This window comes from Mytilus trossulus, unplaced genomic scaffold, assembly GCF_036588685.1.
Source record: "Mytilus trossulus isolate FHL-02 unplaced genomic scaffold, PNRI_Mtr1.1.1.hap1 h1tg000024l__unscaffolded, whole genome shotgun sequence".
Classification (NCBI taxonomy): Eukaryota; Metazoa; Mollusca; class Bivalvia; order Mytilida; family Mytilidae; genus Mytilus; species Mytilus trossulus.
Genome location: NW_026963290.1, coordinates 7,814,561 through 7,841,924, shown reverse-complemented (window position 1 = coordinate 7,841,924; position 27,364 = coordinate 7,814,561). Strand labels below are relative to the sequence as shown.

The 27,364-nt window shown below is 30.8% G+C and overlaps 1 protein-coding gene across 2 annotated transcripts; it reads right to left on the bottom strand.

Annotated features, from left to right (window-relative positions):
• Positions 1-3,605: 3,605 nt before the first annotated feature.
• Positions 3,606-26,222, bottom strand: LOC134698874 (serine/threonine-protein kinase SIK2-like). 2 transcript variants are annotated; one of them, XM_063560548.1, is made up of 8 exons: positions 25,928-26,222; positions 21,171-21,287; positions 19,821-19,884; positions 18,842-18,957; positions 12,412-12,582; positions 11,886-12,009; positions 10,675-10,895; positions 3,606-8,878 (listed from the first exon to the last, which is right to left on the bottom strand). In XM_063560548.1, the coding sequence occupies exons 1-8, from the start codon at positions 26,048-26,050 to the stop codon at positions 7,244-7,246; spliced, it is 2,571 nt and encodes an 856-aa protein (XP_063416618.1). In that variant the 5' UTR covers positions 26,051-26,222; the 3' UTR covers positions 3,606-7,243. The 2 variants fall into 2 exon arrangements, with proteins under 2 accessions (XP_063416618.1, XP_063416619.1); XM_063560549.1 differs by lacking the exons at positions 19,821-19,884; positions 25,928-26,222 and having other exon boundaries at positions 21,171-21,284.
• Between the last annotated feature and the right edge of the window lie 1,142 nt (positions 26,223-27,364).

Below are 27,364 nucleotides of genomic sequence, written 5' to 3'. Positions count from 1 at the left end.
TGCCTTTTTCTTTGTTCCTTATTGCATAAGCAAGATTTGTTCAAGCTAAAAATGCTTGCTTAACTAATATAATGATTGGATTGATGTTGAGTCTGTAATATGAAAGTTTTACTGCAAGTATCACATTAACTTAATATTATTAATAATCTGTGAAAATATAGTGAAAATAAGATGAATCATGCCAGACAGACATGTACACCTTACAATCATTCAATACACAAAATATTTTGGTCATATTGCTTAAAGTACAGGAGAAACAGACCAAACCTTTAAATCTGAACATTGAGAATGACATCAAGGTCATATGGACCATGGCAGACAGACAAGTACATCATACAATCCATATTTACACCAAGTATAATTGACCAATTACTCAATATAGTATCTGATAAACTGACAAAACCATGCTAACTTCACATTGACTTATGAACCAAATGAGGTCAAGGTCAGATGACACCTGCCAGTTAGACATGTACATCTATCAATCCTTCCATACACCTATATAGTTGACCTATTGCTTATAGTAAACACAAAAAACTTTAAACATTATCACTAATCCATGATATGGGGTCAGATGAACCCTTGCTGAAAGACCTGCAGACCAGGCAAGGAACTCGTGTACCAAAGACAGTAATCCTAGTATTACTGACAACAACTAGTATATATATTTCACATGACAAAATAACTAAAAAAATTCAAGCATGCACTGAACCATTTGAATGAGGTCAAGGGCAATGAACTTATAACATGAACACTTTGCAACATAAAATATCTGCATACAAGGTATGAAGCATCCAGATTTTCTACCCAAGGCTTCTACAATATAAAGCTTTGTACTAATAGTTAATGCTGCCACTTCTACAGTAATCCCCATCGTGCATATTAATGATGTTCATATCCATTAGAGACCAATTAACACAAAAGAATCATAAAATTTCCATGCTAGGTATGGTTGTTTGTTTATCATTTCCCCTTACCCTACCGCATCCTTAGTTTGATTTGACAATTTTTATGGGATTTTGACCATTTTTAGCTCACCTGGCCCACAGGGCCAAGTGAGCTTTTTCATCACTTGGCGTCTGTCATCTGTCTTCGTTAACTTTTACAAAAATCTTTTCCTCTGAAACTACTGGGCCAAAGTTAACCAAACTTGGCCACAATCATCATTGATGTATCTTGTTTAAATAAACTGTTATCACAGAGATATGTCTCGCCTTTTTGTAATTTTGATCAATCAAAGTCAATAGACCATGACTGAGGGGGCGGAGCCAAATAATCTCCATGGCAATGAGATGTGACAATGCTAATACTTCTGCATACCAATTATCATTGACGTACCACAAGTGGATCTCCATAATCTGACCTAATCACAAACTAATACATGTAAAGTAAGCAAACCATTCAAAGTCAATAGACCATGACTGAGGGGGCGGAGCCAAATAATCTCAATGGCAATGGTAATACATCTGCATACCAATTATCATTGACATACCACTAGTGGTTCCCCATAAAACTGAGCTAATCACAAACTAATACATTGTTGACGCTGTCGCTGTCGCCATCGCCGACGCCGGAAACAGCATACCTATGTCTCGCTTTTTGACTCCGTCAAGGCGAGACAAAAATGTGTCTGGTGACCCGACCAACAAACCAAGATGGCTGCTATGGCTAAAAATAGAACATAGGGGTAAAATAGAGATTTTGACTTATAACTCTGAAACCAAAGCATTTAGAGCAAATCTGACAAGTGGTGAAATTGTTTCTCAAGTCAACATCTATCCACCCTGAAATTTTCAGATGAATCAGAGAACTGGTTGATGGGTTGCTGCCCCTGAATTGGTAATTTTAAGGAAACTGGCAATTTTGGTTATTATCTTGAATGTTATTATAGATGGAGATAAACTATGAACAGCAATAATGTTCAGCAAAGTAAGATCTTCAAATAAGTCAAACATGACCAAATTGGTCAGTTGAACCCTGAAGGAGTTATTGCCCTTTACAGTAATTTTTTATCAATTTTTTTGTAAAATTTTTGTAATATTGTACAATAATCTGCTCTAACTACTGGGCCAAATTTAACCAAACTTAGCCAATCATTATTAGGGTATCTAGTTTTAAACATGTGTGTGGTGACCCTGCTAACCAACCAAGATGGCCTCCATGGCTAAAAAATAAAACATGTAAATGTAGATTTTGGCTTATATCTCTGAAACCAAAGCATTAAGAGCAAATCTGAAAAGGAGTTAAATTGTTTATCAAGTCAATATCTGTCTGCCCTGAAATTTTCAGATGAATTGAAATTGAGAATTTGGGTTGCTTACATTATTTAACCTAAGTAGTTCAACAACTGTTATCACTAGGCAGTCAACACTGAGGTTTTAAGTACAAATACCCCTCTCGCAGGTGCACTCAACTCTGGCTTCCCTCAACAATGAAAACTGGCGCCACTGTAAAAGTGGCGTTAAAACAATGACATTCAATCAATCAATCTTATACTGGATACTATTATTTGGGGTCATGCGAGGTCAACCCTATTGTAGCACTATTGTGATTTAACCATCTTCACCAGTTACAAAACTTTAGTTAGTATTGTAATAAACTTTGACCTTTAGTTAGTATTGTAATAACACAACTCTGACATGACCATTTTACAGAAATCTCTCAAACTTAGCTGTAGTGTTTCGATCCTGTGAAGTTGACCAGATATTAAATTTGGTCCAGTTATATTTTTCACCTAGTAAATGTATCTCTTGAGACCATTTGACAGACAGCTGTCATACTTGGATCGTTTGCTATCATATTAAATTCTCATTCTGATTTGTGAATTGTTTAGTGTCTGCAATTATCTACTTCATTGTTCAATCAACTTCTTTCCATGTTTTGCCAAACTCTGCATACAAAATGATATTGAAACTAATACTGAAACAGCAGCAACACTGCACTTTTCTACAACAAACTGATTGTACTGTTATACCACTGTCCAGGTTAGGGGAGGGTTGGGATTCTGCTAACGTGTTTAACCCCGCCAAATTATTTATGTATTTGCCAGTCCCAAGTCAGGAGCCTGTTATTCAGTGGTTGTCATTGGTTTATGTTACACATTTTTTTTTCGTTCATTTTTTTACATAAATGAGGCCATTAGTTTTCTCGTTTGAATTGTTTTACATTGTCTTATCGGGGCCTTTTAAAGCTGACTATGCGGTATGGGCTTTGCTCATTGTTGAAGGCTGAACGGTGACCTATAGTTGTTAATGTTTGTGTCATTTTGGTCTTTTTTGTATAGTTGTCTCATTGGCAACATCTTCTTATAATGTTTTATTTTTTAACACATCTTCTTTTTTTATATGATGTTAATAAGTTTATGGATTTAAGTTCAATATGTCAACAAGTTGAAGGTTTTAAGATAAATCCATCAATAAGATATCAAATCAGGTAAAAACAAAGTTGCTATGAGACAGTCCCTTTCTATGACTGTTGATGTTTGATTTAGTTGTTTCATTGTTTTCTTCTAATAGTTAGTGTGTTTTTCGCAGTTTTAGTTGTTTTTGTTTTTGTTTCATTGACTACAGGAGTACTGCAAAATACTATCAATAAAAACACATATATATATTCAACATTTTATTCCTGCAACAATACATTGCATGATAAATTTATTTGCCATAATTTTGTGCATCAACAATAATAAATTTACATTTAAGGGGATACAACCCCTCTAAAGCAACACAACATATTATGATTATCATTGTACTACTATTGGAACCAAGATATTAATATGTTTATATGTATGATTCCCTTTTGCTTATATCCTCCATAAAAAGTCATTCTGTTATACTTAAAATACTTCAAAAATTTGACTCAACACTTTTCTCCATAAAAACTGGAAAAATATCCACCATCGAATTGAAAGAGTTATTTGAGTAAAACAGGTATAAAATATTCATCAAGGAACCGAATCTAAAAACAAACAAAATTAAATGAAATCAACTTAAATTTGCTGCAAAATGGATCATAAAATGTTAGAGGTATAACTACGTTATAAATTCAGTAATTAAAGGTTAAAGCTGTGAAAGAAACTATCAAAGAATAACATATAGCAAATATCAATCTTGTAACACACTAAAATGAATATGCACCAATTTAACCCCTTCAATCACACAATTCATACAAACAAGAGTAGAGAAATAAGTGGTTATTACAGGTTTTTATCTATACAATTTAAGTGCAGACCAATTCAAAAACCAAACATCGTAATAATGCTTAAACCGTTAAACAATTAACTATAGTACAAGACCAGGAAGGTATATTAAATTTTCTGATTTTAATGCCAGTTGATACATTTGAGTTAGTCTCATGATTAAAATTCCATTTATTTTTCTGCAACAATAATGTTAATTTAAATAAAGACTCAGTTTTAAATCAATTACTTAACTAATTTTTCAGAAATTTTACTCTTATAGAAATTTTAATCAGCATCAGCCTGTTCTCTCAGCTGTTGCTTAAAGTACATTTTAACACAGGGATGAGAATAAAAGTTGTATGGTATAGATTTAAAAATATATTTGTATTATCATTCTGTTTTTAACATGCATTCAAAGATAAAAATGTGGCTATCTCAGGGTCACACCATTTAGGCACTTTAAAAACAATACTGGTGTATTATTGAGTGTGTATATTCTTTGTTATATACACATAGAAAGCTGTTAAATATTTCCTTTTTTTGTCCCTGATGAAACTTCAATAAATAATGGAATGGCTACAAAATAATTTACAAACTTTTTACATTAATATGCAAACATTTTTTTCTGAAAGGCAATCATCCTGTAAAATGAAAAATTGAACCAAAAGTAATGTATTTGTTTTAAGGTATTACTTCCCTTTTATCACCAGACAGGAAATTTAATATCAGTTTAAATACTTTAGACACAAACATAACAATGGTTCAATAACTGATATTAATAATATTTGCAAAATAGAAATTTTTTAAAACTGCCTTCAATACATACATGTGTGTATGGCATTTAAATGCATCAATATTTAAAAACTAAATACATTTTGCTATACTTATTTAAATATTTTTTTTTTATTATTGATAGATATATAACCACTTTAGAATTGTCTAGTTCATTTGCATATTCCTCATATATATAGACCTAAAGGAGGATGTCAGAGTCATCATTACAGATTTTACTTTGGGATCTATGTTCAACATTTGCGCAAAAATTTAGAGAAAATGTCCTTTTTTTTTAAGTTAAGAGAAAATGATATGGATTTTAACTTCAGAAGCAAAATTCATTTAATAATTTAATGCCAGTTTTTAACAGCTTTGTGATGCCACATTTTTCTCTTCCTTATAGTTAAAACTCATTTTTTTTTTTTCCAATTCATTTAACTTCACAGAGGGTAAAGTGTTTCACTATTTTTCCGTGATAGTTTTTTTTGTTTAACAAACCAATCGAAAACTTGTACCTTGAATTGCTTAATGAAACTCATTGTTTTTATTGTTGTCATATATACATGTCCTTACAATTCCATGACATTTTGCACATCATGGATAACTATAACAAAACAACAATGTGCATCAACAGCCAATATATGTCAGAATTTCATACTAAAAAAGATCCTTTTAAAATTTTTACAAAAGTGAGCCATTTTATATCTCTTAAAGAACATAAAAGCAGTACAGTAACATGCATATTTCTCAAAAAACGTTAAAAATTTTCAGACTTTAACAATCCCTAGGTTAAAACCTTTTTATTGCCAAAAATGGTATATGAATAAAAAAAAAAGACAAATTTTAGATTAAAATTAAATATTAAAATGAATAATCGTTTAATACAGAATTCTAATAAGGAAAAACATTTTCTTACTATATCTGTCTTAAATCTTTTAAAGTTCCTATTGACCATGCAAAAATTCAATTATACATAAATTTCTCATTCTGTTCAACAGCAACAGAATAAAGAGCCAAAATCATTACAAAAATACAATTAAGTAAAATGCTTTTGATTCATAAATTATAACAAAAATATACAAAACACATGAACATATAAAGAACTAATATTACAACAAAATAGCACGGAATGACTACTAACATTAAATAGAACAAAATAATATTCAACAAATAGCAAAGTTTTTCTATAAGAGCAGTCAATGAGTTCGACATGACTAGAACCAACATTTACCATGGAGTCACATGACACAAGGTAAGATAATTTCATACAACTTTAATTGGTAAATCTAAATACAAAAGAAATACCAATCAAATTCAATCATAAAACTTCTCACTATACACATGGCAAAAGCCTTCCTCAATTTTCATATTACACCAATTAGACATATTAAAACATTTTTTTCCTCAATTGTTTCCGAGTTTTTTTTAAACAAAAATAAACCTCACAAACAAAACACCTAACAAATATTAGGGGCAAGAACTTTCTTGTACATGTAATGATGATATGTCCTCATTAAAAGAAATGGACTTTCAATTCTTCTTTTAATGCATTTTTTTTTTAATAGTGATAACCCCCTAATGATTGAAATAAAAAGCAGACAGTTAAAAATTTGAGGGAAAAAACACTTCACATTTTAAAAGAAATTTAACAGAAAAATATAAAAGATTTCTTATAGCTAGGACTTATTTGAATTTGTATCAGAGGTGGAAAAATAAGTTTGATTGGATTATAATTGTAGGAGGCATACTGTCAACATAATTAACCAATGTCTTAACTCTTCAAATCATACAAAATATCCTGTCAACAATTCCATCTGATTGTGGTTCCATAACAACATGAGTTTGAAAAATATGAAAACTTCGTATGATAATCAATGATTAATGACAACAAACCATTAAGATTTTGAATGGCAAATTACTATAAATAAAACATTCATTGTTTTCCATTTCCTGACCAAGTTTAGCAAAATTCTTTACCCTTTTCCTTCTGAGGACATTTCACAACAGTGAAAAACATGGTTTGATAAGACAAAATGAAAGTCCGGCCAAATATTCAGGGAACATTGTAAAATTCAGATCTTTGATTAATATGTAATCATATGATCAGCTAAATTTTCTTTTCTTATAAATATTTGTGCAATTATTGCTTGTGTATGATAAGAATTTATGTTAAACAATAATTAGGTACAAGATAGTCGAACTGAACATTTGGAGCAGGTTTAGGAAAACAATTCATTATTTTACTTTCTGATCTTTTTTAATAATGAACATTTACAAAATGAGGAGACAAAGCTAGGACATATCCATGTCTTCTTCAACGTAAGCCATTTGACTAGGATCAGAGTTACCTCCCATGGTGGACTGATTCTCCTGAGGAGTGATCTGATAGTCTAGTCCTTGAGGAGCATAATTATAGGCCGGATTATACTGAGAGGAGGAGGAGTCAAAGGAGGAGTCCATCTGAGAATCCCCAAGTTTCTGTTCATTAAACTGTTTGTTCTGTTCATGCTGCATCAATAACTGATGTTGTAATACAGCTATGTCTACACCTTGGGGAATAAAAGCATTTTTACGACTAGGAGTAGTTGGACAGGATGAGGTCTGATAGGTAGGTGCAGAACTAAACGACAGTTTGTGCTCCACTGCCTGTTTAACTTCTTCACTCGGAGGATCAAATGGCTGCTGTTGTGCAAGTTTGTAAGAGATTTTCCTGATGACTTGAGGTCGACCTAGTTGATTTAATTCACTGGTGGTCAACCTCTGAGGCATAGATACAGGCATGTAGGTAAGAGTTTGTTGCTGGTCACCTTGTGCATACTGAGGATCAATCTGTAATTGCTGAAACTGATTTTGTAACGGACAGTGAAGTTGTTGTTGAAATCTATGTTGAAGTAATTGTTGTTGTAAAGGCTTGTTACTGAACCCGTCAATCTGCCTTTCTACTTGAAGAGACTGCTTTAGAGCTAACAACCTATGAGGTTGAATGTCAAATGTCTCTGATGGTAGACTCATTCTTTTCATCAGTGGACGGGGCCGTACAATTTGACTAGGTTTAGCACCATCTATTGATTGTTCTTGCTGAGATTGCGGGATATTGTACTGCTCGTACATGTTCTGTACATGAATTTGTTCCTGTTGTATGTCCACCATTCCTGGGGCTCGCATGCCCTGTCTTAACTGTCTGAATGCAAACATACCCTGTGCAACAAGTCCATCAGAAGCTCGCCTACCTTCACGAAAGTGTACAGGAGATTTTGTTTGACTACGATCTTCTCCAGTTTGTTCTTCTTCACTTCCATTTAATAATTCATTCTCCTGTTTAACAGTACCACTGGCCTGTGCACATGATTGTAAACTAGACATAATATCCGATCCTAAAGAGGAATCAAAACTTGCAAACGGAGATCCACTAGTGTTAGTTTGATTAGACGTGGGTGTCTGAGACAAATCACTGTAAGCAGAACTAGGAATCAGACCAATCCCAAATCCATCAGGTACAAACTGATCCTTACTCGACTCATCGTCATCCTCTAAAATGTCTGCTTCAACTCCTTCATCTATCGATGTAGTTATCATGTGACCCGATATGTATGATTTCACACATGGCTGAGGTAATGTGTCAACCATGCAGCCTGTTACACCGTGAGGCGTTGGAACGTCCATTTCACGATTAAAAGTATTTTCATATGGATTAGGCTGCGGCCGCCAAGAACTAGCTGTGTTTTGTGCTTCAGTCTCTGTTGTTTGAACACCGGTTTGACTAGAAGGAACCACTCTTGACATAGCTTGTTCTGCAATAGTGCTAGGTCGCCTCTGACGAGCGTCTATTTTGTTTTCAGGAGGAAAACTACTTCGATGTTGTTTTAATCTATCCATAAGAAGATAATATATTGCTGTGTAATGGTCATAAGAGTCCTTCTCTAATGCCTGAAATTACAAAGAAATAAATACATCAATGTATAATAAATAGGTTCATATTACAAAAAAAATTATAAGTCTTTGTGAATACTATTGCTATTGGATATAAATCTACAGCGTAACCTGCCTAATCTGACACTTAAGTATTCCAACATCCTACTTTAACCGTCCAAAATTAGTCTGTCCTTGCAGAAAAAAACCTAAGTATTCTGACACCTTGCTTAAATAAAGATTTTTTTCTGATCCCTGATTACACAGGTTACGCTGTATTTTTTTAAAGAGTTTGTACACATCTTTAATAAAATTAAGTCCATTTCATCTTTTGAATGTGCTGTAATTTTTCCTTTAATGTCTTAAACCTTTTATATTTTCCCATTGTATTTTATGAAAACTTACAATATAATATAGAAAATATAAATCTATTTCCGTTTACTTCTATATGATACAGTTTTGTATCAAGTTACACAAACGTGTTCATAATATCTATTACACACACACACACACTGCTACATCTATATGATACAGTTGTGTATCAAGTTACACAAACGTGTTCATAATATCTATTACACACACACACACTGCTTCTAAAGTTCCTGTCAATGTTATCATGCAATGACTAAAAATAAATCAGGTGATTTTACTTAAACCAATGCTTAAAATATTGATTCTTGGATACAGCATGTACTTTGTATTACAAGATTTCATTGATTCTTGGATACAGCATGTACTTTGTATTACAAGATTTCATTGATTCTTGGATACAGCATGTACTTTGTATTACGGAGATTTCATTTTTTTCTATTGACATTTGTTTGCGATATTGTTTTCCCTTCAGGAGCAATACATGAATGGAATTTTTTTGTTCTACGTTTGATATTGCAATTTTTTCCTGAAGTTGGTCTAGTATCAAATGTGACTGCCCCTAACCCTCTGTTCTTTCCATTGTTTGATTCATTCATTTTCAGGCAATAACAAGAATGTGTCCTAAGTACACGGATGCCCCACTCGCACTATCATTTTCCATGTTCAATGGACTGTGAAATTGGGTAGAAAATCTAATTTGGCATTAAAATTAGAAAGATCATACCATATGGAACATGTGTACTAAGTTTCAAGTTGTTAGGTCTTCAACTTCATCCAAAACTACCTTGACCAAAAACTGCAACCTGAAACTCCCACTTTCATTTTTTAGTTCAGTGGACCGTGAAATTGGGGTCAAAAGTCTGATTTAGCTTTAAAATTAGATAGATCATAACAAAAGCAACAAGTGTACTAAGTTTCAAGTTGATTGGACTTCAGCTTCATTAAAAACTACCTTGACCAAAAACTTTAACCTGAAACTTGCACTTTCATTTTCTATGTTCAGTGGACAGTGAAATTGGGGTCAAATGTCTAATTTGACTTTAAAATTAGAAAGATCATATCATAAACAACAAGTGTACTAAGTTTCAAATTGATTGGACTTCAGCTTCATCAAAAACTACCTCGACCAAAAACTTTAACCTGGAGCGGGACGAACGAACGGACGAACGAACGAACAGCCGAACGAATGGACGAACAAACGGAGGCACAGACCAGAAAACATAATGCCCCTCTACTATCCTAGATGGGGCATAAAAATACTTTTTTTGGTGATCATGTACATTGAAGAGGAATGTGTTCTGCACTTCAGAAATTTATAAGGTTGCATCAGTATACGTATATAAATATGTTAATAGTCATTTTCAAAATTACTATCACCTTCCGCTTTACCGGCAAGTATAAAATGTACATGATGTATTATAAATGCTTGATGTTAACCATACCTCTTTTGTTTTCTGTTGATCAATACCTAAACTCTGCATAAGTCGGAGTATCTGTTCGTTGAACTCCCCTAACTTTGCATTGATCCCTAACATAGGACTGGGAGGGGTAGATTTAGGCTGTCCTTCCTCAGACTGCATCCATTTATGCTTTTTAATTTGATTAATAGAAAATCTTTTGTTAGGGTCCAGCACTAACATTCTTCTAATTAAATTCTCACAATCTGAAATTCATTAAAATATGGCAATGAATATTTAATTTCTTGCATAAATGTAAGAATACAAGGTTGCAAAAAAATGTAATGTTAATATGAAATATAACTGGATGTTATACTTTTAACCCTCTTATATATCATGCATATAAATGCAAGATTAGTTTTCTGCATTCAATTTCAAGTGATTAAAGATGAAATAAATATTGATGAAATCATCTATCAACAACCAAGCTGAATTAATATCAATCTATATCTATTGGAAAAGATGAAAAGAAAAATTTATAAACAAAACATTGAGCAATCAGTTCAAAGAAATATTTACACCTTTTTTCCAAAAATAGTTGTCCGAGCCAGGTAATTAATTCTGCATGTAAAATATTCAATAATAGTTATTTATAATTCATCAAAAACACAGCTTTTTCAAAAAGTACATTCTAAATAGAAATCACTGTTCCGTGTGAAAACACTGATAAATAGCATATTAATTACCTGCAGTATATTATTGTACTTTATAACATAATGACTCTTTTGTGATTTAAGTCAATTTTATTTCTTTAAACCCGATTCAGTTGGATCGAAAACATATTTTACAAATTCAAACTATAGAAATATCTACTGTTATGGTAGCTCATAAATAATCATAAATGATAAAATCTCAGTTGATAGCCCTTTACAACATTCTTGCACCCAACACACGTTAATGATTGTTATATAACTGTCCAGACCTTGACATATATTTTATTACAATAGACTGTTAAATTCATATTACGTGTATTAAGGAATGTATGAATGATCTAAATTTTTTTGTGTTTTGATGATTTTTAATTTTTCTAGGGAGTGTACATGTACAGTATTATTCTCTTCTGAGGAGAGTGGATTCAGCAAACTTTATAATAGGTTCATTTATGAATAGATGTCTTTGTATTTTTTTGGGTGATATATCTATATTGTCTCCCTTTGTTTTCATAGGCCTAAAAAAAATAATTCCTGGTTCTTTACCTGTAGTCATAAAATAAGGGATTCTAAATCTCCCAGACAGCACTCTATCACGTAAAATCTGTAAACTTTGACCATCAAATGGTAAAGCACCACATACCAATACATATAGCACTACTCCTAAACTCTGTAATCAAAATAAAATAGATTTATCATCAAGCAACATTTCTTTATTAAGTGCAATTTTGACATTTTAACATTTTGAACAAAATCTTAAAATGTAATTGTAAAACAGTGCATAAAAGTCTCAACTTTTGGAAATCTTCGTGACTTACAGGATATGTTTTCAGACTGACATGTTATTAATTTGTCGAAACAATAACAATGTGTATTACATGTATAAATGTAGGTCAATGCAAACCTTACTTGTATTCACAGACAACTATGTGACAACATTATTTAATTACAATTTACAAATGGTCAGATCATAGCTTGGGGCAAACTAAACACCAGTGGTAATGTAATACTATCTATCAATCATACTGCAGTACGTACGTACAGACAGAATGACGTCAGACGCACTACTTACCCATATATCAATCTGTGGTCCTAAATATTTCTTCCCTTCGAATACTTCAGGAGCAGCATATGGCGGACTGCCACACCATGTAGACAAATGTTCGTTCTTTTTGTAGAAATTTCCAAAACCAAAATCTGCTATTTTTATATTCATGTTGGCATCTAGCAGCAAGTTCTCTGCCTGAAAGAACAAAGAGGGTTACAATTGTAATATTACATTTCTCTATTTCTGAACAGAACAATTGATTTAAAATGATTATGAATGCATCAAAATCATTGTCCTTGTAAGAATGAACCAGCATTTAACAGTGTACTCTGTAAACTATTTTATCATCAGCACACCAAGAAACTTTGATAATTCTATCATCAGGGTACCAGGATACCTTTATTCAGGGTATTCAGGAATGTATTTTATTGTAAAAATTTTAAAAGTTCCCATATAATTTTCAAAAAATTTCTAACAAATAAACTTGTCTAAGATATCAGGATTGCAATTTTGTATATCAGACATATATTAGTCTACAAAAGAGGGACCAGTGATGCATGATCAAAAATGTTTAAAGGCTTAGCTGAGTACGAAGTTGAAATATGGATGACTCAAACAGAACTGAATTATGATTTACCAACCTATATAATAGCAATAGAACTAAAAGTAAAACAAATTTCTGTCTCTAAATTTATAACTGGAATATTTGTTTTCTGGTTTATTTACAAACTAAGAATTATAACTTGTAGATAGAAGCTATTTGAATGATGTCATTACAAAGAATTAAAGTATAATACAAGGCCGTAACCTATTCAACCTATCGGTCATCAATAATGGTCAAGTACCATAATGCTGACTAGTCAATAATTCATTAATGGTATTAATAGCCCTCCATTAACCAATATTCATTACAATCAATTGGCATTATATGATCCAACTTATAATTATTATCAATTCTGACAAGGCAAATAATCTTCAACCTTATCCATATTTACATGTCGTTGCAACTTGTCAGTTAAATTCAGATTTTCTCAAGTAGTTTAATTTTCATGATGCATTTATTTTCAAATATATATCTCTTGAAATAATGAAATAGAACTGACGAATTAAAACATAATATAGATAATGTTAACCTACAAGCAATCATTATTCACTGATTTAGTAATTATCATTTATTACCTATCAGTATATTTATATATATGCATGTTGTAAATTACGTTGCACATTTACAAATGAAAGAGGTAAATAAGGGTTGTTAAATGGCTCCACCCACATACTAACAATTTAATGTAGTTGTAGAAAATTCATCATCTGCAAATGTTTGCCACAAACATCAGGTGAATCAAAAGGTTGTCTTAAAGCAACATTATGGTATCCAAAATCTAATGATTCAATTTTACCACAACAATTTTGTACAATAACCTGACTACATTTGTAATAAATTAGTCATTTCTATGGTATTTCCTTTCATTTTCAGACTAATGCTTACAAGTATATATATCAAGCCTGACTGAAGTTATATATAATCTATTTAAGAATTTATTTTTAGAACTGTTTCGAGAAACAGATGAAAATACATGAAATCAGAAATGGTTGATTTTTAAAGACCCTCTTACAACCTATATATTTATATATACATTAAATCCTCATCTTTACCATTCAAAAATTAAACAAAATATATAAATTCAAGTAAAACAAACATTTATACACAGTTTTTTTTTGTATAATGATAAAATAAAATTATCTTGGTAAGAAAATTGTTGTACAGAAGTAGGCGATATAATTATCTTGTAAAATAAATTTAACTATATTATTTAGTAAAATTAATCTAAACGATCAGTAAAATTAATAACAGATCATTTTGCTGATAAAAAGTAAGTGAAATGATGAATTACTAATAAAGTGTACTATTGTTGGCCAAAAATAAATTGATGCATACTAAAATAAGATGTCAATTTTGTTATCTATCAGTTTTCGTTCCAATTTACGCTGTCGACGAACACCTACGCAAAAGAAGTCATATTTAGACTTGTAATTGTGCTGTTATGTTACTGTATTGGTAAAGTAATTCGTATTAAAGAGTTTTAACTTCTTAATGGTTACTAGAACAAAGGAAATCAAAATTCCAAAGTAAATCAGAAATGAAACAGGACAAAATTCAAGTTTTTAAACTACCCTAAATGTTCCCCCGATCTCTAACTGTTTTCCAGTCGGTTATAAAACACATTAACTAACAAATAACCTTTGTTACTATGTATTTTAATGATAAATATATGTAAACATTACTGTTATAATTTATTGAAAGCAAAAAATTTTTTTTCTCTAAAAAGTTATTTTAATTTCTGCTTTTGACATACAGAATTTTATAGTACATGTATGTATAAGGCTTTACCTGGAATAGTGATATTTTGAATGAAAGAATTTACTTCATAAATAAATCACAATTTAAAGAATTTTAATGGAACAGTCATCACACTGGGACATAGTGAGAAATTGTTTAAATAGCAAATATGAATGAAGGAACATTTTAGGTTTCTTGGAAAATTTCTGACTAACTTTTTTTTTTGGACTGAGAACTTTCATAAATTTAGCATTTGTATCTATTTTGCTTTAAAGTTTCTCATTGCACAGCTCAGGTTTTAGAGTAAATATTCAATAATATACCCCCCTTCTCCCAACAAACAACATTACACAAAAGGTCATTTCATTTAAGACGAGGGAAAACAAAAACCCACTCATAGGTTAGAAATGAGCACTCGCTGAAGCTGCTACTTGTCATGTTAAACTTCTCTCACCGGATGCAACATATTTGATTCAGTATTTATACAAGATATGTTTGTAAACATTGGTTCACTACCATTGTAAGCCTAACGATTTAACCCAGTACTTACAGGACAGGCAATCTCATTCATAGGATGTATACTTTTTATTTCAAAGGGATATGAAACAAAAGACTTATTATTTTTGAATAATCGATACTATGCTAAAAAAGACCATAGTCCTAGGCTTAAATTGTCCAAAGTAAAAGGTAAAGATTATTTTCAACTGATCTGGTGACATAGAGCTATCTTTTGCCGATCGTAATAATTGACAAATCTGTAACAGCAGGAATCTCTTTTTAAATTTTCTTTGCAAGTGAGATCAAAAGTTTTAGGAAACTAAAAAGTTTAAAGCATTAATATTTCAATGGCTTTGATATAGGAAAATATTGTACTTTTTCTACATGCACATCTTCTGTAAAGAATAATTCAAGTCAAAATGTAATGTCTATTAAATGTGAAAACCTGTAGGACATTCAAATCTTTTCTTGTGTCTTCAAAAAATCATATGATATGAACGGATTTCTTAAATCAGTTATTGTAAATGCAGATTTTGAACCTTTTCTTCTCTAACCTTTGATCTTCTAATTTACAAGTCTTTATTTACGGACATGCATTAAAGTAAAGGCTAAAGCCCTAACAAAAACCAGGAAGAAGACAAACATTTACTTGTACAAAATTCTCTCCCTATCTTTATCATGTTTATACAAAAAACTTTATTTTTTTCATTGTTCATTCATTGGCTGGAAATATTGAAAAACAATGACAAATCTAAAAGTCGTCTCACCTTAATGATCTAGTGTGACAAACATACGGAAAAGTTAAAATGCAAAGCATGTAAAAGAGAGGGCTACAATTTGGATTAATTATCTTGTTTGAAGTTACAAGTTATATATTACATCCACCTCCACAAATATAAGATTGTATATCTTCCTACACAATTTACAGCTTTATAGAACAAATACCAAGAAATCGTTTATTTGAAGAAAAAAAACTTCTTATATATATCAAAGTTCATTATTTAATGGCAAATTCTTTCATCAGCTTGAGTTTGATATGTTAAAGTTTGCTTTTCATGCCTTGGTCACAATATTCTCTGATCCAGGTTTTGGCAGATATAAAAAAAACAAAAACTTTTGAATCACATTTTCCCTGCCTTCACATACATTTTTACACATTTCACAGTTAGAACAAAGTTCAACAAACAGATAATGTTCTTTAAGTGCATTTGCACTGAGCAGATGTTCTCAATTTCAAAGAACACAAAAATTAATAAGTCATTTTCTGTGCTTTTCTCATTAAATTTATTGAACTATCAATATTTGACTATGGTAATTAATTTGACATGACCTTTTAACTACATATACTGATGCATAAAAGTTACAGCTCATTGAGTACATGTTGTTTTCTGCTAGAAATTTTTTACACATGTATTTATTAATATTATTTGACTTTTTAGAGATTAATTGAATCCACCTGCATGTTATCTGATATTTGACAACAATAAACGTAATGAATGCAAACAATGCCCTCTATAGGGGGTATTTAGTACAGGATAAGGACATACCCTTATTTGATTATACAATTTAAAGTGGCTTTTATCATACTTCACATAATCAACCGAGTCATAGATCTCCCCCAGGAAGATTTTTTACTACTTCCCTACTACAAGTCAACCTAAAAAATATTTCGACAGAACCTAGACCTTCTTTTACAAAGTCTACAAATCTCTAATTTTTTGTCCACATTTATTTTTCACTTGATTGACTTCACTTCATTTTACAAACCTTTAAAATTAAACTGATAAGCAGAAATTTTAAATCAATTGTTATGACCAGTTCAAACCATTATGGAATTTAATGGTTACATTTATATCTTTAAAATAACCTCATATTTTTTTCTACGTTCATTCGTTTAAAAAGCTTAGGTTCAATTCTTAATTAAAGCACAAGTTAATAACCAGTGTAATATGATGGGCAAAAACCTGATTGACAATTACAGTAGATTTTTCTTGTTTACAACATAATATAACTGGTAGATTGACGTCATTCATGACCTTAAAACCAACTGGGCTTGAGGCACAAACAGGGACTATAGGTAACAAAAGCATCAATAATAACAGTTTAAGACTTTTTATTGAAATTACTCCAAGAAATGTAAACTATTGTTTATCTTTTATTCCCTCCTGATGAATCTTGACTTATATTTATATACACTCGTCAATCAGACATATATATCTATTTTGTCTACAGTCAATAAAAATCTAAACGATCGACATATGTAAATATTTAAAACTAGTAAAAGGACGTGGAATTTGAGTTTATTTTCTTGTTTATTCACAATTGCTTTCTCAAATGTTTATATTACTTTTTTATAGATAGATAGACACTTGATTATAGAAGTATTCATTCTTCCCAAATGAACCCCAATCAAAGGTAATTACTTAGCAGAAATATCGGAATTTTTATGACACAAACTTATGCTCTAAGTTTTTTCAAAAGATGAAGTACAAAATATGTCTAATTCAGTATGAAAAATCTTTTACAAATGTTGAAAACAGTTTAAGGTACATTGATATATATAAAAGTTAAATATATTCAGTTTTAAGTTGAGCTCTTAGTGGATAAGGAAGTAAGCTTATAAATGTACATATATATAGCTGATGAATAATAGAGCGGCTTTACACAGCTTTCACAGGTCAACATGGATATGATCTCTTCTAAGCCATCATTATTAATACTTAACTCCCATCCTCGTAGTAATACATGTACAACTAAATATAGTACAAAAATCAATCCCTTAAACATCCCCAACTTTACAATTCAAATTTATGTTTTTTTAAATGACTGTAAATTTTGCAAATTTGTAACAAATTTTATTGATCATATTCCCAGTTTTAACTAGTTTCTTACCTGCTTTTAAACTATGTTTAATATGAATCATTTCAGAAATAACAATGGACAAATTCTGTTAGCTTAGCACCCACTGATTTGTGAAATAATATAAAAGTTACTTCTTTCTTTTCATTAAAAAGCAAAGTTCAATATATGCGACCCAAGAAATTAACTATAACTTTTAAGTAAGTTATTGATGTCTTCGGAATTTTTCATTTTATAATATATATGAAAATGTATGCTTATTATATACATTGTATTTAATAACTATTTTGATAATTGTTAGAAGATAATCGCATATATGTTTTTTCTTCTTTGAAAGTTCAGCAATATTATATAGTACTAGCTTTCTAAGCCATGCAGTACACTCAGGGAATAAGATTAACAGGGGCCTAGTAGCCAATGCTACTTGAAATTTGACTGCTCAGAACTTTTAACAGAATATTCCCATATGGTCTAACAACAATTTCACATTTTTTCAGTTGGGCCCCTGGAGTGAAATTTAAAATCATATTCAGATTACACCAGTCACATTTAAGTCAAGTTAGTAAAAAAGAGGATGTGGTATGATTGCCAATGAGACAACTATCCACAAGAGACCAAAATGACACAAACTAACAACTATAGGTCACCGTATGGGATTTTTTTGAAGTATGACAGCAAATCCCTCTCTGCAGAAATACCCAGAATTGTACGAGGAGAATTTTGCTCATTTAATTATTGATATATGGTGTTACTAACCTTAAGATCTCTATGTACAACATGCCTGGTGTGACAATAGTCTACAGCCAGTATTATCTGCCAGAATTTCTTCCTGGCATCACGCTCAGATAAACGACCATGTTGTGCTATAAAATCTGCAAATACAATTATAAATCATTTAAAGATGGAAAATAAATCACAATATAAGATCTGATGTAATTATCAATATTCTAAAGATATTTTCAGAAGTAATTAATTTTATTAGAAAATTGTAATGTGCAAAGACTGTTTTATAAATTATGTTTATATGATGTAGATAAAGTTCAGACATTCAAATGTTTCTTAAATGAACAATTGTGTAGCTCTTACTGGTTCCTTAATAAAGCAGTTTACTTCTACTTTCTACAAATGTTTGGATCATAGTGAATTTCATTTTATATTATTATAATGATGGCATTTCTAATTTTTAATCAGTAGGCTTATTTTAAAATGTTTTTCAGAAAGGTGTGCATTAATTAACAGTAAGGTATATACATTATGAAAATCACAAAGTAGAAGGCTTTTTATACAACTGATTTCTATGACAAAAACTGAGAATATTATTTCTGTTATGTAAATGCAAAAGTTAAGTTTTAACACTTATATTGTGCATGCTTAAAATGTCTTGATGTATGGACTAAATATTCAATGTATAATCTGACTTTTATTCATTTCTTTTAGGTAAATACTTGAATAGATGGGCATATCAAAAATCAAATAAGTTAAACAAAGATCTCAATATATATGTATACTCTGCATGAAAAGAGCTACTTTTATTCAAATTAAGATTACTTGCCATAACCAGGAACCCTTATAAAACTTTCGAATTTTGAATTTATTTTTTTACAATGTAAAGGCTAAAGCTTTCCAAAGTGAATATGTAAAAAATATCCCAATTAATTGACTTCTTTGGCTCAGCCTGCTATGGCAAGTAAATATTTTAAGTCTGACCTTAGTTGTAAATCTTATTTGTACCTACCAAATATTTCTCCATTTGGAGCATATTCTGATACTAAATACAACATGTTCTTTGTTTCCATAACCTGCATTCAGAAACAAAAAAAATGAAAATTTCAATAGATCTTTTTTTTCAAACTATAGTATTCTACTATTCACATCTTAAGATAACATTAGCAACACTGACGTAACATGCATATCTTGTGTATATCCCTGAACAATGCAGGTGCAGAAATGTTAGGAAGTACAACGTAATTGTATATCAAATACAAGGTACTTGTTTATTTATAATCATGATAATAAACCTATAAAACTATGTGGATATTGTGCAGTCAACTGGTGCATCTCCTGCAAGTCCAAAATACATGTACATATATGTGTATATTATGCAGTGAGTACCAGTAATTATAGTGTTCCAGAGTTAAATTAAATGCAACATAATTGTTTAATAAAGCTAATCCTTTTCCCAAATGAAAATGATCGAGTATAAACAACTAAATTTCAAAATATATATTCAAAGAAAATTATTTGGATAAAATATAAGTAATTGTTTAATAAAGCTAATCCTTTTCCCAAATGAAAATGATAGAGTATAAACAACTAAATTTCAAAATATTCAAAGAAAATTATTTGGATAGAATATAAGTAAAATGATACTATTGGATATAAAGGATAGAAATGTTGTCTTGCTGCAATCCTGACTCCTTAGACTTGTTGAAAGTGTAACCTGATTTGTGAAGCAAACCTCCTAAACAAACTATCAGTTTAAAGTCCCCATTCTGATCGGATAATCCTGCCAATTAATACACCATGCAGAATCAAATAGAGGCCCACTTTGAGCAAGGAATTGATCCAGGGATAACATGTCTACACTCTACTTCCGTTAACCCATTGGGCTTTACTTTACTTTAGGCAGATGTGTTACAACAAAAGAGGAAGTGCCGAACATTTCCTTAATTTAGAATGATGTATAACATATATAGACAACTTCACAAAAACATCTATAAAATACATGTATCAAAAGAACATCCAAATTGTTTGTACATCTACATATTATATCAAATACGACATAACATGAAATTTAATGTATCAGGTTGGCACTGAAAGAGTGAGTTGAAATGTTTATGTCCAGAATGAAATGGCATATTTTGTATGTCATTGACCCATAGCCAGCTAATTACACATGCACATAGGTAATTGAAACTATCAATGTACCTAGTATCTTGATGGAAATATACATTTAACACTAGAGTTGCAGGTAACGTTTGCAATATAATGTAACGGATAACCCCCCAAAAAATTGTTCAGGATACATGCATCTATTCTACTAGCAAAACAGAAAAGAAGGTATTTGATTGTGTGATGACCTTACCTGATAGAGTTTAATGATATTTTGGTGATTGACCATTTTAAGGATCTGGACTTCCCTGTATACTTTGGTTAAGTTATCTTCATTTAATTGTGTTTTATCTATTATTTTGATAGCAACCTGAAAATAAAGTAAAATGTAAGAATATATAAATATACATGTACACACTGAAACTGAAAGACTGATGCTTGCTTGCAAATCACCAATTTTGCTAAATTTATGTGGATTAATGAAATTCCTAATCAGACAGTGGTCACACACATATATGTATGTTACAGTTACATGTACCAGCATACGTACTTTACTTAACTTTTTCTTATAAATATATGTATATATGCAGAGGCTTTGCAACTCATGAAAACATGTATGAAATGGTTTTTCAACATGTAAATGTATAAGTATCATGGGTGCAAATAATCAGGGACTAAGCTTAGTAGCCGAAAGTCCCTAATTCTAGTATGGGCTTATGGCAAATCTCATGCTTTCAGAGTCAATATATAGGAACAAAAAAAATCTTCTCTGTTACATGTCCGTTGGCTACATTAATTTTTTGGCCTACACCATATTGGCTAAATAAAATATGATAAAATTTAGTTCAGCTTGCTAATTCAGGAAAAATACTAAATCATTATCCAGGCCTGCTTACTTGTATTTTGATTAGATTGAAGAATTTATTATTACATAAATGTGGTCAAAAGTGTTGAATTTTCATCAGATTCAGAAACTTCTTGATCATGTTGATGAAAGTAAGACAAAATCACAAAGGATTTCAAACAAGGATTCCAGATTTTTTTCTAAAATTCTAACAATTTAGGTCATTTTTATAGTACTTGAAAGTACATATAAATGTGGGTCATTCTTTTAAATTATCAATTCATATTTAAAGTATAATTTATGGATACCAAACTTTTGACTTTAAATAATGATATTGACTACAGTATAAAGTTAATTTAGCAGAAGTTAAACTAACAAATATTTTTTCAACATACTTGAATTAAAGTTCTATATTTAAATCAGAATTGTTGAAAAGTTATTAAAGAACTAATTTACTTGTCATGCAATTTCTTTACACTGCATTTTAAGAAATTAATCTAGGGTTACATGTACCAAAAAAATGTTTTTGTATAAATTTCTTTTTTCAATTTTTTTTTTCTTTCTGTAAGACACATGTACACGTACGTAAACAATATGACAGGTTTATCATGTATATGAAGTTTCCTTACAAATTTTCTAGTATTGTGTTGTGCATTGTAAACCATTCATAGCGATTGTTTTCCAACGGAAACATAATGTACTTATTTACGCAATTAACATTTCCTTAAAAACATTTTTTTTAACAATAAATATCAATATTAAAAAATGCAAGTCAGTTTCCTTCATTAATTCTACAGACATATATATAAAGTACAATGTTCCTTCCGGTACTGACAACCACATGTTTATTAATTCTTAACATATATTGTATTCGTTCATTAAAATATCAACCAATCAATTGTCTTTAAAGTACTATCATACACCTGTCAAAAAGTGAAGAATACAACATAAGTTTTTGTACTATATCTCATACATCAATTGACAAATTTATACCTCAAGAGTTGAAGCATGGTATGTTATATACATGTAGTACATGACGTACTTTGTACATGTATATAGTCATTTGTTTACAAGCACCTACTTTCACATGTACAGTTATTGTACTCAAGACAATTAGAGATACTTCTTCAAACAGAGACCCAATTGTGGTTAGAACATTCAACTAGTTTTTGCCTATAAATATATGCATAAAATTTAGAATGGAAATGGAAAATATGTCAAAGAGACAATTGCAACAACTTTACCAAAGATCAGACAACAGCTGAAGGCCACCAGTGGGTCTTCAACACAACCAGAAAGTATATATTATACTCTATTGAATCTTACATATACAAAATGTGTACATGGCCCTCTTTCAGGGATTAACATACATCGAATTAGATTTTTATAATTTATAGAATGTATTTATATAAATATGGTATTATTTTTAGACTACATGTACTACATGTACTACTTGACAAATTTTGGGGAAAATCATGTACATTTTTTATATATAGTGACTTTTGCATAGATAAACAAACTAAAACTTATATACAATGTACATTTTGTAGGTAAATGTACAAGTAGAAAAACGGTAAACCGATCCAAATTTTTTCTTGGAGTACTTAAAATTCAACTCAAGGTTCCAATTTCACTCAGACCTCTAACCTTGTTCAAAGTATAACGTACATATATTTACAACTATCTTGAAAATAACAGTTGTATAATGTTCATCATGTTCATTAGAAATGTTATTTATTTCTTGTGTTACAAATGCATATTTTTGACATAAAAATAAGGATCAATCATTAATATTTCTGGGAGAGAAAAAATATATCATGCTTGCATTAATTAATAATCTGTATTTAGTTTCATCATGATACATGTATATATATATACGAGATAAAGCTAATAAAATCCGAGATTTTTTAAAGGATAAGCATGATCTCGTGATGAGAGAATAAAAATAATAATAACATATTATGTATTATGACGTTAATTTTTTCTCCTTTCAATGGGAAACATGTACATGTACATTTGTAAATTTAAAATTATCACTTATCTAGAATAAATTGCATCTATCAGTGGATTTCATGGATTTCAACCAAAAATCGGTATACAGGAAGACAGTTATAATCAACATTTTGACCAGAGTCTGAGAGAGAACTTCCAAAAAATACCTAAATAATTTATTGATTAAAAGTTGGATTAACTTCCTGGTCCAATACAGAAATACTATCTTGCACAATAAATCAGTAGTTCTTGTTCCAACTGCAATAACAGCAGTAGATATAATGAACAGTATGCAGTTTTACTGTTACAGTGTACAATGTTGTCATTTTGAAGATAGACAGTGTGGCTTAGATTAAAACATTATGTAACATCAATTTTGTCTGTATTTGTGATTTGCCAAATTCCCTTCAGCATGTTCAGTTCAACAATGTAGTTTGTACTGTTGTGTATTTTTTTTTACAATAAAATGCACTAGCAGTCTGCACGGTTAGCCACTAGTCCGATGCCCCAGACTAGTAAAATTTGATTCGGACTAGTGAGTTTTTGCAAAATTTTGTTTGGACCAATAAGAAAAATGTCAGAATATTTGTCTTCGGACTAGTAGTTGAAAAAGTTTTTGGTGCAGACTGCACTAGTCTATTCTTTTTGACACAAACAATGTACAAAAAAATGTAATGTACAAAATGTACATCATTTCATGTAAGTGTATTTTTGGCACTGTGTACTGCACCATAAATAAATGTTTTAATTACTGTACATGTATCACTTAAATCTAATAACTTTAGTTCAAGTGGGACAGATTCTCTGGTAAAATAAATTGTCATAAGGCAAGTTACTGTTTAAAGTGACCATACCCACGTACATATTAGGATCCATTTTGTTACATCTTGTGATCAATTTTATTTGGCAATCGTCAATGGCAGTCAGCAGGGTTAAAGAACATCAGTTGTTCGACCTGTTAGTCAAATGCGTTTTGTTTAAATATACTTTTTCACTCTTTTGGTCTTTTGGGAAATGTTGTTTGTGCTGTTTTTAGACCCTTCTACAACGAAATTTGTTTGACATGCACACGTATAAAAATTGCGGTTTTTATCCAACGCAGTCATAGGTTTGAACGTAGTTTTCAATTTAGACTCGTTTATATATATTTATGTACACATGTATTCAGACAGTTTTTAACTAACGATTATCAATGACTTAAAAAAATGTTTCTATTCTGTGTTATTATGTAGATGTACCCTTATTCACATTATAAATGTACATTGTAGTACATGTACATTGTGATTTTTTCCAGTAACAGAATACATTTGTAGATCTACATGTATTAGTTTATACTGTAGACACTTTAATTTGTGTCTATTGCACTTGAACTATACACCTTATTGCTAATTCGGGCTGACCCGGCCACTTGAACTTTTGACATCATACACAATCACTGTGTGGCGTCAGATATTTTGTTTTATGACGTCAAAATTTTTCGGGAACCTGTGTGATTTCCAGTAATGGTGAACAAATAGCAATAAGGTGTATTGTGGCGACAGATATTTTGTATTATGACGTCAAATATTTACGGGAACCTGTGCAAAGTCCAGTAATGGTGGACATATAGCAGTAAGGAGTTTAAGGGTAGTGCAGTCTTCATGTCTAACTTTTGTCGTATACAAGCCGGAAGCAAAATTTTTGAAAATTTAAGTTGGATTCTGTTGGCTTGTAGAGAAAATTTGAACAAGCCTGAAAGTAATTATACAGGCCAATGCCATAGGACTTGTGGTTAAGCGTAAAGACTTGCAGTTTGTCTTTACATATTTAGCTACTGTCGTTACCTAATATCTTCATTTCTGATCCACAAACATGACAAATTATCTTAATTAGTGTTTGTTTACATTATTTTATAAGACTTTTTCAAGAATTGCACGTCCACATAATGACATTTATTTCAATTGTAGATTTTTTAAGTTTTAATGGGTTTAAATCAAGCTAAGTTACTCTACCAGCTTTGACATTAGTGACGTCACAACTTCTCTGTGTCAGCAGTTGCAGAAATAATGGCATCTCTACTAACTTTAGTCTTTACCCAAATATGTTTGCACAATACATTTTCATGCAATCGGTTCTGTTTGAATTGTTTAATGCATTCTTCTAATCTGCTTTACCCTGTGGATTAGAACACTCACCTCACTTTTTGTTATCCTGTGTCTTCCTAGTTTCACAACAGCGAAGTTTCCTTTTCCTATCGTTTTCTCGATGTCATAAAACCCCACCCGTATTTGTCCCTTGGGTCTCTCCGCCATGACCATCTTTTAAGTTTTATTTTTAAATTCCTTTTGATTTTCACATGCATTCGAAATGTTATCCAGTGTTTCATAAATCTTGTACAATCCTTCTGTAACTCGCATGGCGGTAATAAGTGCGAGACCGGGTCTGTGACGTAAGCGCTGACGTAAATCTGGTTAGATATTGACCGGTTTTCTTTGAACGATAGTTTCGTATCCTTTGTTGCTAAGGTAGCTTCTTCGAATGACGTATTGAACAAAGTGGTCTTAGCTGGTAGTGAATCACAAATATTTATTATAAAATATGATGTGGTGTTGCAAAATTTGAACAACGCTAATTATAGATAAATTACATTTTTTTGTCATAATTTATTCGTCACTGTTGAATGTCTGTAATCTGGTTCAATTTTATTTCATATATATATATGTATATAAGTTATAGATATTTCAGTATGTCGATTAGTCTAAGCTGACATTGTGAAAATGTGGTTTACAGGAATATTTAGATCGTAATACTATTTGGTTTATTCATTTAGTTGGCAAAATCATGAAAATGTTTGCTGGGAATATTTAAATGTAAATTTAAAAATGCAACTTGATACAGATGTGTTCAAACTTTTCCAAAACTGAATAGGTTAAGAAAATTTGAGGTCTTTCTTATTTATTTATTTTTTTTTGGGGGGGAGGGGGTGAATGATAATTAAAGAATTTTATTTTTGTTATCAAGGTATACCTGAGACTACTCTTTAACAGTAATAGTAATACTGAGTCTCAGGGTATACTCATATTTTGCGTATATGTGAGCCAAAATTTGTTCCTGTGAAAAAAGTTCCAGTGGAACTAATGTCACAGGAAATATGTTCTGGGAGAACTTTTTTCACAGACAATTTCTATATAATTTGTTCCATCTATATGAAATAAGTTCCACACTTTACCTGGTGAAATAAGTTCTGGGTTGGTGAAATTTGTTCCTTACCTAGTGAAATAAGTTCCATGTTTGTGAGATTTGTTCCTTACCTGGTGAAATAAGTTCTGGATTTGTGAGATTTGTTCCTCACCTGGTGAAATAAGTACCTTGTCTATGAAATTTGTTCCGCTGGTTAAACAAGTTATGTTACATACTGAGCACTTGTCATCAGTGAGTTTAAAGTCATTATAAAAAACATGTTTTATAATTGATAAGGGAATAAATAAAAAGTGTACACATCAAATTTGGATCATGTGAAGTAAAGCAAAAGTTAATAACATTATTCTCAATAAATAATACTAAAAAATACACTTATGAATCAGGAAAGAGTAGAATAAGAAATAATAATAAAAGTCATTCCGAAAAAAGAA

Coding starts and splice junctions, on each gene's coding strand:
- LOC134698874 (XM_063560548.1), bottom strand. CDS start 26,050: ATGGTCATGGCGGAGAGACCCAAGGGACAAATACGGGTGGGGTTTTAT. Junction 21,288..25,927: donor ACAGGATAACAAAAAGTGAG/GTGAGTGTTCTA, acceptor CTTTATTTTCAG/GTTGCTATCAAAATAATAGA. Junction 8,879..10,674: donor ATCAACAGAAAACAAAAGAG/GTATGGTTAACA, acceptor TTGTAATTTCAG/GCATTAGAGAAGGACTCTTA.